The sequence below is a fragment of the Sphaerodactylus townsendi genome, linkage group LG07, assembly GCF_021028975.2.
Source record: "Sphaerodactylus townsendi isolate TG3544 linkage group LG07, MPM_Stown_v2.3, whole genome shotgun sequence".
Lineage (NCBI taxonomy): Eukaryota > Metazoa > Chordata > Lepidosauria > Squamata > Sphaerodactylidae > Sphaerodactylus > Sphaerodactylus townsendi.
This window is the reverse complement of record NC_059431.1, coordinates 24,918,876-24,933,258: the sequence shown is the minus strand read 5'-3', so window position 1 is coordinate 24,933,258 and position 14,383 is coordinate 24,918,876. Positions and strand designations below refer to the sequence as shown.

At 43.6% G+C, this 14,383-nt stretch overlaps 1 protein-coding gene across 1 annotated transcript in view; it reads right to left on the bottom strand.

The window, feature by feature from the left end:
- The window catches only part of NNT (nicotinamide nucleotide transhydrogenase), a 54,512-nt gene that overhangs the window by 37,678 nt on the left and 2,451 nt on the right, over positions 1 to 14,383 (bottom strand). Inside the window, exons 3-8 of the mRNA XM_048503322.1 lie at positions 8,082 to 8,170; positions 7,004 to 7,191; positions 5,992 to 6,125; positions 4,299 to 4,490; positions 2,703 to 2,856; positions 198 to 359 (exon numbers count right to left, since the gene is read on the bottom strand). Of these exons, the coding sequence (XP_048359279.1) occupies positions 198 to 359; positions 2,703 to 2,856; positions 4,299 to 4,490; positions 5,992 to 6,125; positions 7,004 to 7,191; positions 8,082 to 8,170 (919 nt within the window). The remainder of the gene's footprint in view (positions 1 to 197; positions 360 to 2,702; positions 2,857 to 4,298; positions 4,491 to 5,991; positions 6,126 to 7,003; positions 7,192 to 8,081; positions 8,171 to 14,383) is intronic.

Here is a 14,383-nt window from a genome sequence, read left to right as displayed (position 1 = left end):
CCCAGCTTTACCAACTTTGGCTCTCCTTTGGACATCATACATTACACATGTTTCCCAACACTGTGTCTTATTTACACATTAGGTGTTTAACACTGAGATGCATACACTGAAAACATCGTAATGCATGAATTAGACCAGAATGACAACTTCAGGCAGAAAACATCAATGGTTGAAAACGTGAGCAGCCATTGCCTTACCTGAGATGGCGTTGGTCACAGACATGAGGGGCGAGTGGAGCGCAGGGGTCACGCCCCACACGGTGTGGTACCCAACGATTCCAGCCAAGCCAAACGTGGTTACCATCTGAGTGAAAGCGGAATTGGGAGCAGCGATGCCCAATCCGAGCACGGTGCCAAGACCTGAAAGGCAACACTGCCATTAAAGCCTTGGAGAATGCATGATTACAAGAGAGACAGAGAGCCCCACAATTTGTTTATGTATTCCCCCTTTCTTCCATCATGACATTCAAGAGGGATTCCCTGGGACAACTCATATCCAAGTACTGAGTAGGCCTCAGGCCTGTACAGCTTCAGCCAGGCCACTGTATCATGTGCCCTCCCAAACATGCTCTGAAGAGTTTAATATTGATAGAACTTCCATTCAAGTCTTCCTCTCTTTCTATGGTGCCTGCACTCAAGTGCAAACTATTCAAAACACACACAGACAAAAGGAATGATTTGTCTTTCTTACTTTTGTAACATGGCCAAACCAGTAAAGCACAGCATTCAATAGGACTCATGTTACCCTATTCCATCTCTTCCCTAACCCTTCCCATCCAGTTGTAGAGGCTGAGCTGATGCAGAATTCATGTACCTCCTGAGTGTCTACATCAAGTTCTCACTGTGACCTTTCAAGGCTCAAAGGGAATATGGCATCACTACTCTCTTGAAAAAGCATACAGGGACTGAGCTTTGATCTGAAAGAGAAGCATACACACTAACTTTCAATCCCATCTCCCAGTTTTCTAGACACATGTTATGTTTTACAACTTTCCTAGATCCCTTGAAAAACACAGGTGTGGGAGGCAAGGTGCAGTTTAATGCAGAACTGTCTTGAAAGGGTGCACCGGATTTCATTCCAACAAGAATTAAAAACTGCATCATAACTGAGATTTTATATCTTTTGTAATGCCCCTGAAAATGGGTGGCGTCGGCCTCGGTCTATCTGGACCTGTATTGTAAAGAAGTCTGGAAACTATATGCTCCGGACAAATAATTTTGCAAAAGCATAACAGAAACGAACACCACAACCAGAAGTAGCATCAACAGAATACCAATAGCTGACAATTTTTTAAAAGAGAAAATAATATCTTGCATAATTGCCAAGTCTTCTGCTTTCGCACTTCGAATTTGGCTCATAAAATGAATGCTGACCTGAATGTAATCTCAGCAATGTTCACTGGGCCCTCTTCTGTCTAGGGCCGTGGTGGCGAACCTTTGGCACTCCAGATGTTATGGACTACAATTCCCATCAGCCCCTGCCGACATGGCTGATGGGAATTGTAGTCCATAACATCTGGAGTGCCAAAGGTTCGCCACCACTGATCTAGGCAATAGGAGTGTGAAGAGTAAGAATATTCTTTAAATTAGTAATCCCAGAGTAATTTAGTAATAGGTTTCACTGAAAGAGCTTTGTGCTTTCTCGATTGTGACACCCACCTTGCAAAAAGGCACACCTGAGGTCAGAAGGGCTCCCATATACTTGTCAACCCACAAATGATGTTAAACACAGCTGTTCAGGAAAACTCTTCTATAAAGGTATTAGAGCTATTACAGAATAGTTCAGGAAGGTGATTTATAAAGGGAAAGGGACTGTGGATAGAACTGATTATCAGTGTGCTACCTTGTTCACTCACTATGTTTGTTGTTTCATTATATCCACATTCTGTACTATGTCTAATATGTTACACTCATTCAGATTTTGCTAATCTTAGTCCTAGTACACTACTTATTCAATGTGTCCTCAGTCCTAGTACACTACTTATTCAATGTGTCCTTAGACTGACTTATTAGATGTCCAATGTATTGTCGAAGGACATGGACAATATACCACACTAAACTTTCCCCTCTCACTTAGACACAGTGAGAAACAGACTTTTCTCTGCGATACACCTCTGAAGATGCCAGCCACAGATGCAGGCGAAACGTTAGGAACAAAATCCACCAGACCAAGGCCACACAGCCCGGAAAACCCTCCAGAACCAGTATTAGATGTCCCTTCGTATGGATTGCCAAGAGTTTGCACTGTGTAATGCACTTTAAATTTCAGTAAGAAAGGCAGACTATAAATACATTAAAATATAATAACTTCACTTGGATTATAATCAAGCAAATTGCCCCTTTTTTCATCCTCTGGTATGCAAACATAAACACATAATATTTATATACTTCAATTATATCCTATCTTTCTCTCCAATGGGGACCGAACATAGGTTCTCTCCTTCATTTTACTAGGACATTCTAACAACTACATCACACTGGCTTTATTCCATACAAAACAAACACCCTACACTGAATGTGAAGTGAAGATACATGTGTGCATGCACACATCTTAAATGAGCCGCAATCAGAAAACTCTCTCCCCCCTACAGTTTATATCCTAGAGTAGGACTTTTCTCATTCATTGGCTTGCCATCACATGAAATCTACAGCATTGGGGGCCCAGGGTCTATAGAAGGTCCAATTCTTTTCCTTGCTTCTCACCCGCTGTGTACGCAGATGCGGAAGTCATGGTTTTCCGAAAAGGCGTAATGGTGGCTGCTTTTTCGGCTTCCAGCTCTGCCACTGTCTTCCGCTTCACCGGTGCCTCTTGAGGAATAAGTTTTGGAGGGGGTGCTGGGAAAATCACCTTTCCATCCTGCAAAGAAGCAGATGAGGGGTCACCCAAGACTGCTCTCAGCAGGGATCAACAACAGTGGGCCAGCGGACCAAAACAGGACCCTCCCAGGAATATCAAGGCCAGAAAGCGTGCGATTTAAGACAGACCAGCTCATCCCAAGGAAAGAAAACAAACTCTCCTAATTGAGCTTCAATGGAAAGTGGCAATGTCAGATTTATTTTCATTGGGGGGAAAATGATAAAAGTGGAAATGACCATTTTGAGCTTGAACTTTATATCAAGGCAGGTGCAGGCAAGAGGTTTGTGACTGAACATCTCATGAGCTGGAAAAAGCTGAAGCGGAGGAAGCAATCAGAAACTGTGAATTCAGTCCACTTGCCTAGCTGCCAGGAGGGAAAGGGTGAGAGAACCTAGCAAGGGATGAGGAGAGAGACCAAAAATATCAAGGATCATTTCTGCACCACCAGTGGCTGGAAAGAAACACTGTCTCATGGCATCAAGTAGGACTTATCCCAGGAACATACACAACTAAAGTCTTATTGGATAACTGCATCACCAGCACAGAGATAGAGTTACATACTCGTGGAATCACCAGTATAATCCCACTGGAACAGTAAAGTTCCAGCAATGCTCAGTGACGTTTCTCTGGATCTCCAAGTTGCTGACCGGGGACTGACACTAGGGGGAGCTGTTTACAAAGCTGTTATAACAAGGACCAAGGAAAGGAATATTCACAACAGTGATCTTTTCACAGTGAAGTGAAGATGGATTCCCACCCCTCAACTAAGTATACCTCACATGACATTCAAAGGTATAGTTAACAGATGGGAGATTCTTTCTTCCTAAATCCTGCAAATAATGACAGATCTGGACAAAGGAGAAATCGGATTCAGACTCCAGGACAGTGATATACCTGCGGGTACCAACAGAGGTCTTTTCTAGAGGCCTAGTGCTAAGAACCACTGGAGTGATGTCACACTGTCTTCAACATTTTGTTTGTCCTTCAGTTTTGTTTGCCTTTTGGTTCTCCTAAAGTCAACAGAACTAGGCTGATGCAACTCCTCCAGATTACAGGGTACATCACAGGCATAAACGACCCAAACTTAACTACACGAAATGACCAAAATAAGGCTACCAACCTTGCAAATGTACTCAAAAACACCAAGCTTTGACCCTGAGCCTCATTTCCACTTGCACACTTGCAGAGGGCATGCTCAGATTCTGCCAGCAATGGGCACACTTCCACTCACGCAAGACCAACGTCTTTGAATGAGCTGAAAAGCGCCATGTTAGGGCAATGCAATCAGCAGTACCAGACGGCTGGTGTAACGGATGAAGAGGGGCACAAGCGGACAGGTGGCTTTGGTTTCAAGCCTGCGAAGGCTCTCCACCACAGAGTATCTCTCAATGGAGGTCAGACTACATGCAAAGGCAGCCTGCTTCTCCAGTATGCTCACTCACCTTCATTACCACTGTGCCTCTAACAACATGGCCCAAAGTACCATAATCAAATTCATCCTTCAGGTCAAAGTAGAAGTTCTCTGTGTCCGGACTGATGGCCTTTAGCAGCTTGGTGATGTTATTGGAATAGAGTGAGCTGGCTTGGGTAGCCATTCGGCTGGGGAGATCTGTATAACCTATGTGGGTAATTCCCTGCAGAAAATCAAGGTTAAGGATTTATGAGTAAGGAAGCAGAGATGTGATCTCTGAAAACAGAAAAAAGGACATTGCTAGAAATCAACATCAGGAGCGATCTGTTGCTTGGAGCATCAAATGGGCAATGGAGGTACCAGGGAAGGCATGTACACATACTCCGCACCCATCACGTTGAAGACAGGTTGTGATAGGTTGACTCCAAAGCCCACCAATCATAGCTGTTGTATCTGTGCTGCTGCCAAACTCAATTTCCTATCCCTGTTAATACTTAAGCAGCCTTCTGGATCTAACTGGGAGTTTTCACAGGAAGCAGCATTTCCACAAAGAATGACTTTGCCTTCCCCCTCATCACTGTGTCCAAAAAGGTTTCTAAAACACTGCTTCTAGGGTCACCTGTCCCTAGTGGTGAGGGCGGTGGGGAGGAGAGAGGTGACAACATTGTGGGCTACAGTGAGAGGGCAAATTGGTCCAGTGGATCCAAAACCATCTTAATGAGCACTGATGTACCAAAAAGGACTTCTGATTACCATTTTCTTTGTAATTTTGTGCAACATCTGAAGCTTTTTATTGTACTTCCACTTTAGAAGTCTAAGAAATCCAATGGTAATTACACAATGTACTGTCAAGGGCTTTCGTGGCCAGAATCAGTTGGCTATTGTGGGTTTTCTGGGCTGTGTGGTCATGGTCTGGTGGTTTAACTCCTAATGTTTTGCACACCTCTGAAGATGCCAGCCACAAATATGAGTGAAATGCTAGGAGCTAAAACGACTAGACCACAGCCTCACCGCATGGAAAACCCACAATACACAGGTAATTACACAACTTAGCCATCTTGAAGAGAGCTAACTCAAATACTTTAAAGAAGAGTTTGAACTAGATTTCCAATTGCCCTGTATAACCAACCAACATATGCAGGTTTACAGTTCTTTGATGAAGGCTTACAACATAAACAAGCAAATACACATACCCCACTATCTTATACATTACTATTAATGTTTTACACTTGGGTAGAAATAGAACATCTCATATGAAGGCAAAAAGAGTTAAATAGGTCAACCACATATTTGGGGTCAAGCTTGGATCAGAGAGGCATTGATTGGAATCCCTGCTCAGTCACGAGCCTTTCTGGATGCTTGTGAACAATGTATCTCACACTAGCCTACCCTCAGTGGGCTTCTGCAAAGATACAACATAGCCCCGTGGTGGCGAACCTTTAGCACTCCAGATGTTATGGACTACAATTCCCATCAGCCCCTGCCAGCATGGCCAGTTGACCATGCTGGCAGGGGCTGATGAGAATTGTAGTCCATGACATCTGGAGTGCCAAAGGTTCACCACCACTGACATAGCCTCATGTATGACCTCCACAGCTATTTGCAGAAGATACTATGTGAGAACAACAGCAAATAGAGACAAATAAGGTTTATAACTAGATCTATGCACTATCCACTCTATAGGGGCCAATATAATGAAACACTGCAATTAAGAAGGTCCATACCTTGTGAACGTAGAGCTCTCCTGGTTTGGTAGTTTCAATGTTCCCCCCTGCTTCAGCAGCTAGATCTACAACAACTGAGCCTTCTTTCATCAACTCAATCATATCTTTCCTAAACAGTGTAGGAGCTTTTTTACCTGGAAAAGAAGGAAGTTATTAACCACTATAAGAAGCATTAACTTCTCAGAGACAGCTCAAAGACTTACCTGTAAATTTTTTAAAATGCATTTTTCTGTACACATTAAGAGTAGACATTTACGTCATGAATCTATTTTATTTTAACACTGAATTTGATTAAATCAGTCCTAAACTTTCATTGAAAATTTTGATTTTATGCTTTTTATGTGCTTTATTTGGTACTTTATATTGTAATCCGCCTTGAGCTCTGTTAAGAAGAAATGTAATAATAAATACTAATAAATACTTTAAATAAATGTAAATAAATATGTCGGGTCTCTTAGGATCAGCCTTATCTATTCTGACTAGAAGTGGGGTCTCCACGGTCTCAGTTGAGGCCTTTCATATTGTCTGCTGTCTTTTAACTAGCGATGACAGAGGTAAAACCTGAGACACTCACATAGAGAAAGAATTGAGTCATCCAAATTACAGACCAGAAAACAGTCCCTCTAACTGGCCCCAAGGTTGCTGATCAAGCCCTTCATACGATAAATATATTTATTTTTACCAATGGCAACACATCAAAATAGTGTAAGGCCTCAAAAATTCCTATACACTTAAGCCAGCAGCAGATCCCTAAGAAATGCAAACTCAAGTTTTTTAAAAAAATATATATAAAGAAATTACATTTTTTTAAAAAAAATGTATCTACCCCAATGAAATGGAAACATTTTCTAGTGATCCCAATCAGCGGCAGTCCAAGCCCACAATTAACAGAAGTTTGGCCAAGAGATGCTTTGAAGGTAAATTAGTCCAAAACTCTCTGCAAACATGGCAAAGTCAAACACATCTTATTTCCCTTGGGAAAAAATGCATGTCTGTTTCCCTGGAGACTTACCAGGTATGAGTGCTGTTGTGATAATAATGTCAACTTCCTCGCACTGTTTGGCAAAGAGTTTCATTTCGGCCTCAATGAACTCCTTGGACATCTCCTTCGCATAGCCTCCGTGTCCTTCCCCAGATTCTTTTAAGTCTACCTCTAAAGGTTCGGCACCAAGTGATTTGAATTGCTCCAGCGCTGCAGCTCTATAATATGGAATAAAGCATAAGGAACCAATAAAGGGAGAAGAGCAAACAGCAAAGTAATAACATGACAGATATGGTCATCAGACAGACATCTGCTAGGTACTCCAACACTTAGGGTGGTCTATCTGCACTGACCAGAACCCAGGCCTTTTCCACTGGGGCTCTGGCTGTGAGAATGGGCTCCCTGAACAGTTAAGCAGGGGGCTCCTTGGAGAACTTCAGGAATTGCTGTCAGGGCTTTTGTGGGAGTGTGAAGGGGGGGATTGGGAGACTGCTATTTAATTTTTGGTTTTAGCTGGGGATGTTTTAACTTCTGTTATAAGCCACCTTGAACAAGAGGAAATGGGGGGTATAAATATGTGTGTGTGTGTGTGTGTGTGTGTGTGTGTGTGTGTGTGTGTGTGTGTGTGTGTGTGTGTGTGTGTGTAAGTAAGTAAGTAAGTAAGTAAATAAATAAATAAATGGGAGATCGTGAATATGTTGCATTGGTGTTCAAACTATTAAAGTCACATTATTCCCTTGGGGAGGGAAAAAGGCTCTGCAAAAAGTTAACGTCTCCAACAGTGTTTTAGAAGCCTCCAGTGACAAATTAATCATGTGCAAATTTCCTTCAACAATGGGAGACATTCCTTGCTGTCACTTCGTAAGGCTGCTATCAAAATAGTTAGCAGGCAATGGAATTTTCAGGCAGTCAGGACTGCATACAAAAGCTGCAGAAGTCACCCTTGGAAAAACCACAGATGTGATTCAGTTTTACACGGTGGACCATTCCACTTTCACACAGTGCCAAGCCCAGCAAAGGTTTGCATGCGTGCTTTTGTTACTATCGCTCCAGGAAACACCTGCTACATGTTAGTCATGGAAATATGTTCATAAAGTTCTACCCTTACCTGGTATCAAACCCACGAACTACTGCTCCCATTGACTTGGCTGCTCCCGCTGACGCTAATCCAGCAACTCCGCCTCCAATGATCAGAACCTAAAGCCACACTATATATTAAGAGTCATATACCAAACCACATCTGCTTAATACAGAATACCTGTCAGTTTTATGTGTCAGTACACTTTGAAACTGGTTAGCATAGAAGAGTTTAACTTTGGCATAAGAAACCAAGGATTTCCCAAGAGGAAAAGCTAGAACATTTTGCATAGAAAGCTGGTTAGAAGGCTGAAATAACCAGGCAAGATTTCAGGTATCCACAATAATACTATATACATCAACTCCACCTCTAATTCTTCAGGCCATGTTCACAATCAGTATTACAGATTAAATACCACAAGTAACCCCACAAACCATGACCTGAGTGGGAAAAATATCATCTACATACCAAGTAGACTACCTGATGTTAATGGATCTTTAAGGAGCACTGGCCTCAACTATACACTCTGAATTAGATAAAGGCCCTGCTTGTTATCCATTTCTTTGTTGAACGTGAAAACCGTCTCATCAACACATCAAGTTGTTTTATCTAGGTCAGGGGTCGGGAACCTTTTCCCCTCAAAGAGCCATTTGGCTCACCACCACCACCCCCGCTCACCCCCCACCCACTCGCTCCCCCGCCCACTTGCTCGCTCACTCCCGCCCGCTCACCCCCACGCAGGTGAGGATGGGGCCAGTGGCTCGGCTCATGGAGCCGCAGAACAGCGGCGGAAGAGAGGGGGGTTCCCGACCCCTGATCTAGGTCTACTCTATACAGCAGTGCTTTCCTGGGGGAAAAAAACCCCACTTTCTATGGCTGATTCCGCATGGGCCAAAAACAGCGGTGTGAAAACAGTATAAACCCTTTTACACCGTTTTAAACCGTTTTACACCATTTTCACACTGCTGTTTTTGGCCCATGCGGAATCAGCCCTAGAAAAATATAGGAATTGACTGAAGAGGAAGGGAAATGTAGTAGACCAACCCCCCTTATCCACATAACTGAAGTAGAAATGGAACCTTACAGTCTGTCTCTTCCAGTGGTAATAAATGGGGCAAGCCCCTAGTTTTTCCTCATGGCTTTCACCCCGAGATCTCTCCTATAAGGACTCTAACATAAGCCATGGGGAAAACATAGTAATACTAACATTATGAAGGAACTCCCACGGGGTTGACCATTCTTTATTAACAAAAACTACAGGTCTGACTGAATTGATGTGGGAGAGGAATGAAGCATTTACAAGCGTTAAAATACACCAATTTTACACTGATGAGATAGTCTAGTTGTGAATGGCTGGTGCTGCTTAATTCTAGTTAGTCTGTTCTGTTCCCCTTCCAAGAAGAAAGCATTTTTACCATGCTGGGTTTGCCGCACCAGAAGGCCTTGCGATTGGGATAAGGAAAAATGCCAAAGACTACACATTCAGACACCATAAATGACTATCTCGCCATGCAGTGAAGATGGAGGTCTATCTATGTCTGTGATTCCTTGCAAGAATATTGGGTACGAAATTCAGTATTTTGGCAATCCAACCTTTTTTTAAAAAAAGAAGAAGCTTGCAACAGGTTTCCAGATGTGCAGGCACAAGGCCAGTTGGGAGCTCTGATAGCCTAGGAAGAGCTGAATGGGATTCTTCTTCATTAGCCCCAGAAGCAGAAAGATAAACTATGCCAAACTGACTGAGAAAATATATGCAAGCTTGCTTAACTTGAATAACTTTATATAGCCATGGAGTTCAGTTTTCCTTGGCTCACAATGACTGGGTAGCATAGAGCATCCACAGTCCTGGCAATAAATCCTAGACATCTGACTCCATTTTTTTCTTGGAAGGGCAAAATATGGCTCATTGTTTTGAACCATCACAAAGATTGTGGAGTACAAAGCATCAATTGTGAATACATGCACACCCCATCACATGCAGACTGCATTATGTACTGCTTTCCTTTAGAAATGAACTAAAAAGATGACCAAATTCGCTCTGTGACCACAGCCATGTACTTTAAAAACAAGCAGCATGTGTATGTATATGCACTTTGCAGCGACTGCAGTAATATTGATTTTGTAATCTCTCATTTGCTCACGAGTTCAACACATTAGATAAAGAAGCCATCCATCCATTACTGATATGAGGAAGTAAAAAAACAAAAATGAATAAATGACACAAGTGCATGATATCAGAATGCTGCAACTAGAAAAAGGCTCTATACCTAGAACAAGGGTCTGCAACCTGCGGCTCTCCATATGTTCATGGACTACAATTCCCATCAGCCCCTGCCAGCATGGCCAATTGGGCAATCTGGAGAGCCGCAGGTTGCAGACCCCTGACCTAGAATCATAGAGTTGGAAGAGACCACAAAGGCCATCAACCCCAACCCCCTGGCATCCAGGAACACACAATCAAAGCACTCCCAACATATGTTCATCCAGCCTGTTTAAAAACCTCCAAAGAAGGAGACTCCACCACTCTCCGATGACCTGCTTCAAAGCTCTCATAGGAAAACAACAGATCCTCATGCAGCACAATCACTAGGCTCACATAATAGGACCCAATCTTCCTATGAACACATGCAGGGGCCGTTCAATGAAGCAGACTATCAGTCTATCAAAGTTAGTATTGCCTACTCAGGCTGACAGCTGCTCTCCAAGATCTCAGACAGAGGTCTTTCACACCACCTACCTACCTGACCCTTTTAACTGGAGTTCAAGTTCAACCTTTATTAGGCATGAACATCAAGTAGTAAGATAACTAACTGGAGTTTCTGGGGGATTACACAAGACTATGAGAAAAGCCATGTTGGACCAAACTGTGTCCCATCAAATCCAGGAGTTTGTTCACACAGTGGTCAGCCAGCTGCCCCTAGGAATCCTATGGGCACAAACCTCTGATAATCAAGAGAATGCGTCACGGCTAGTATTCATTTTGACTAGTAGCCATGGATAGACCTGATCTCCATGAACACGTCCATTCTCCTCTTTAACCCTTCCAAGTTGGCAGTCATCAGCACATCCTGGGGCAGAGTTCCACAATTTAATTATGGATTATGTGAAGAAATACTTCCTTTTGTTTGTTTTTTAGCTTCACCGGATGACCCCACATCTAGCAGAATGAGAGGGGAAATGCTTCTCCTTGGGCACTCTCTCGATAACTATGCATAATTGTACAGATTTTTATTATGTTTCCCTTTACCCACCTATTTTTCTAAGCTAAGCAGTCCTGAGCATTTTTAACTGTTCTTCATAGGCCAGTGGCTCTAACCCCCTGATTGTTTTGGTTGCTCTGTTCTGCACCGTCTCAAGCTCCAAAATATCCTTTTTAGGTGTGGTAACCAGAACTGTACACATTATTCCAAGTTTGGTCTCACCAGAGGTTTGAACAAGGGCAGTAAGACAGCAGCAGTTTTATTCTCTTTCGTTGTCTAATTATAACCAGCATGGGAGCTGCCTTTTTCACAGCAACCACACATCGGGTTGTCTTCATCAGACTATCCACCAAGTTCCCTTGCTTGGCCTGTCACAACGAGCACAGATCCCATCAGTGACTTGTCAAGTTGGGATTTTTTTGTCCCAATATGCATCATTTCACACTTGCTTGCTTTGAATTGCCATCTTAATGCCCATCCCTCTAGTTTGAGGAGATTCTTTTGGAGCTCTTCACAATTCATTTTTGGTTTAGCTACACTAACAGCAACTTGCTGGTGGTCTCTGGCCAGAAAAGCATCTGCCTATCCTCAGCTAGGGCTCTTTTCAGCCCTGGCCCCAGCTTGGTGGAATTCTCTGTCAAATGAGACCAAGGCCCTGAAGGTCATATTTCAATTCCACACGGCCTACAAAACAGAGCTTTTCTGCCAGGCCTGCAATTGAAGGCAGCCACAGGAGTGACATAACCATCTTGCTGGCCTCCCTTCCCTCTTGCCCTCCGTTTCTGTTACCTTGTTTTTGTTGTTTTATTATTTAAAATATATTTATTTGCAAACGGCAATTATATGCTTTGGAATTTGCTATGAGTCTGCTTTTGGGGGAACAACAGGGTATTAAACTGAATAATAATAAAATAAGAATAAGTTGGTGTCATCTGAAAACTTGAACACTTTGCTCTTTACCCACAACTCCAGGTCACTGATGAACAGGTTGAAAAGCACAGATTCCTGAGGGGCCCCACTGCTCACATACCTCTATTGCAGGGGTCTGCAACCTGCAGCTCTCCAGATGTTCATGAACTACAATTCCCATCACCCCCATGAACATCTGGAGAGCCGCAGGTTGCAGACCCCTGCTCTATTGCAAGAACTAACCATTTATTCCTACTATCTGCTTCCTGCTTTTTAGACTTGCCTCTTATCCCCTGAGAAGTCTGTTCAGCAGGATTGAACCTGGGACCTTCTGTGGGCTTAACGGGTGCTCTGCCACTGAGCCACTGCCCGTCCCCATCCTTGTCCTACTTCACAAGAACCTAAGACACATCAGGAATTCATTCTTGGCTCAGGATCCAGCTTCCAACAACAGCCAGCCAGATGAACATGGGAAATCATGATCTCCCCACCTGGCACCACGCTGGTATTCAAGACACGCTGTCTCTGAACACAGAGGTTTCATTTAGCGATCATTGCTCATGGTTGTCAACAGATATGTTCTCCTTGAATTCTCATTTAAAGTCATTAAGATAGTGGTCACCCGCTATACACTGCGAGAGCAAAAGCCATCATTTAATTATGCGCTTGATGAAAAGTACTTCATTTCATGTATTCTGAGCCGACTCCAATGCCATTGGTGACTTGAGTTCTCATTTGAGCCAGAATGTTTTCTAACTCTTTTATTAACTCCACTCAGTTTTTAGAATCCTGTTATGTTTCCATTTAGCCACCAAAAGGGTTCTAAGCACTTACTGTGCCTGTTTCGGCTCTAGGATATCCTTTTAGAAATGGAAATCAGAGCAGTCCATAGACAAAGTTCAGTCCCAGGTCAACATTGATATTCCTTACTCTGCAGCATCAAGTCCAAACAAGGGCAATCCAATCAACACAAATCCTGGAGTCCAGGCCAAGGTCAGAATGAAGGAGAATGCAGAAACACACAGCTCAGGCAGCAGCAAGCACACTCATGGTTTCCATGCTACTTCCTGTTCCCCAGCCTCTTTTCAAAGGGCACTGCCCCAACAGCTAGAGATAGCTGGCTGGCTGTCATGTCAGCTGTCCTCTCAGCTCTGCTCCTGCAAACACTTCTCTTTGTTGTATTGTCGAAGGCTTTCACGGCCGGAATCACTGGGGTGCTGCGTGGTTTCCGGGCTGTATGGCCATGTTCTAGGATTCTAGGAGAGAATGCTGCTAGAACACGGCCATACAGCCCGGAAGCCACACAGCACCCCACTTCTCTTTGTTGCTGAGGCTGGGGTGGTGCACGGCTGCCTTAGGCCCCGCTGGCCGCTATGCAGTCTTCTCCTTCATCACTCACGGGGTTTAGGGGATGTGAGGAGGGAAGGTGGGAGGAAGCAGGCCAGAATCCCTGTAGCTGCCTGTCAGTGGCAGGCTGGGAAGCTGCTGAGCTAGCCCTCAGTTGTGACTCGGGGTCTAATCCCACAGCCCCAATGCTGGTTTTCAATTGTGGCCCTGGGTCTGACCCTACAGGGCCTGGCTGGGAGTGGAGCATCGTGCCACCATCTGGTTCTTTTTCTGACCAATCCTCCGAGTCCTTGGGCTCAGCTGTGTCTGACTGGACAATGACACCAAGTATATTCCAAGTGTAACCACCTTCTAGATTTCTATAGCAACCATTTAATTTTCAATCCCTTTCCTAATTAGACATTCCTGACAGTCAATTTTCTGTTTCCTATTACTGCTGTGCACTGAATTGACATACATCCATAAATCAATACATCCAGGCCTCTAGATCTTCCTTTGGATAATCACAGCCAGTTCAGATTCTACCAGTCCAAGGTCTGTAACCGGGTTTTTTGTCACCAACAGCTATCACCATTGTACACCACTGTCATTCAGTTCCTCATCCACCTATGTTGGAGAAATCATTCCAGAGTTCTTCACAATCCAATTTGGATTTCACCACTAAACAGTTCACTAACATAACAGGTTTTAGAGAGATTACTGTTCATTCTCTCTAAGTTCAACAGGACCAGTCACAATACAAATCCGGGGGAGGGTGTGTGTGTAAACACAAGAGTGCCAAGAAGCACACCACTTCTCAGATCTAAAAATTTGATACCAGCACAATCACAGCATCTCTAACTATAAGTGCAGGTAATATGGAGGCAAAAAGAACAG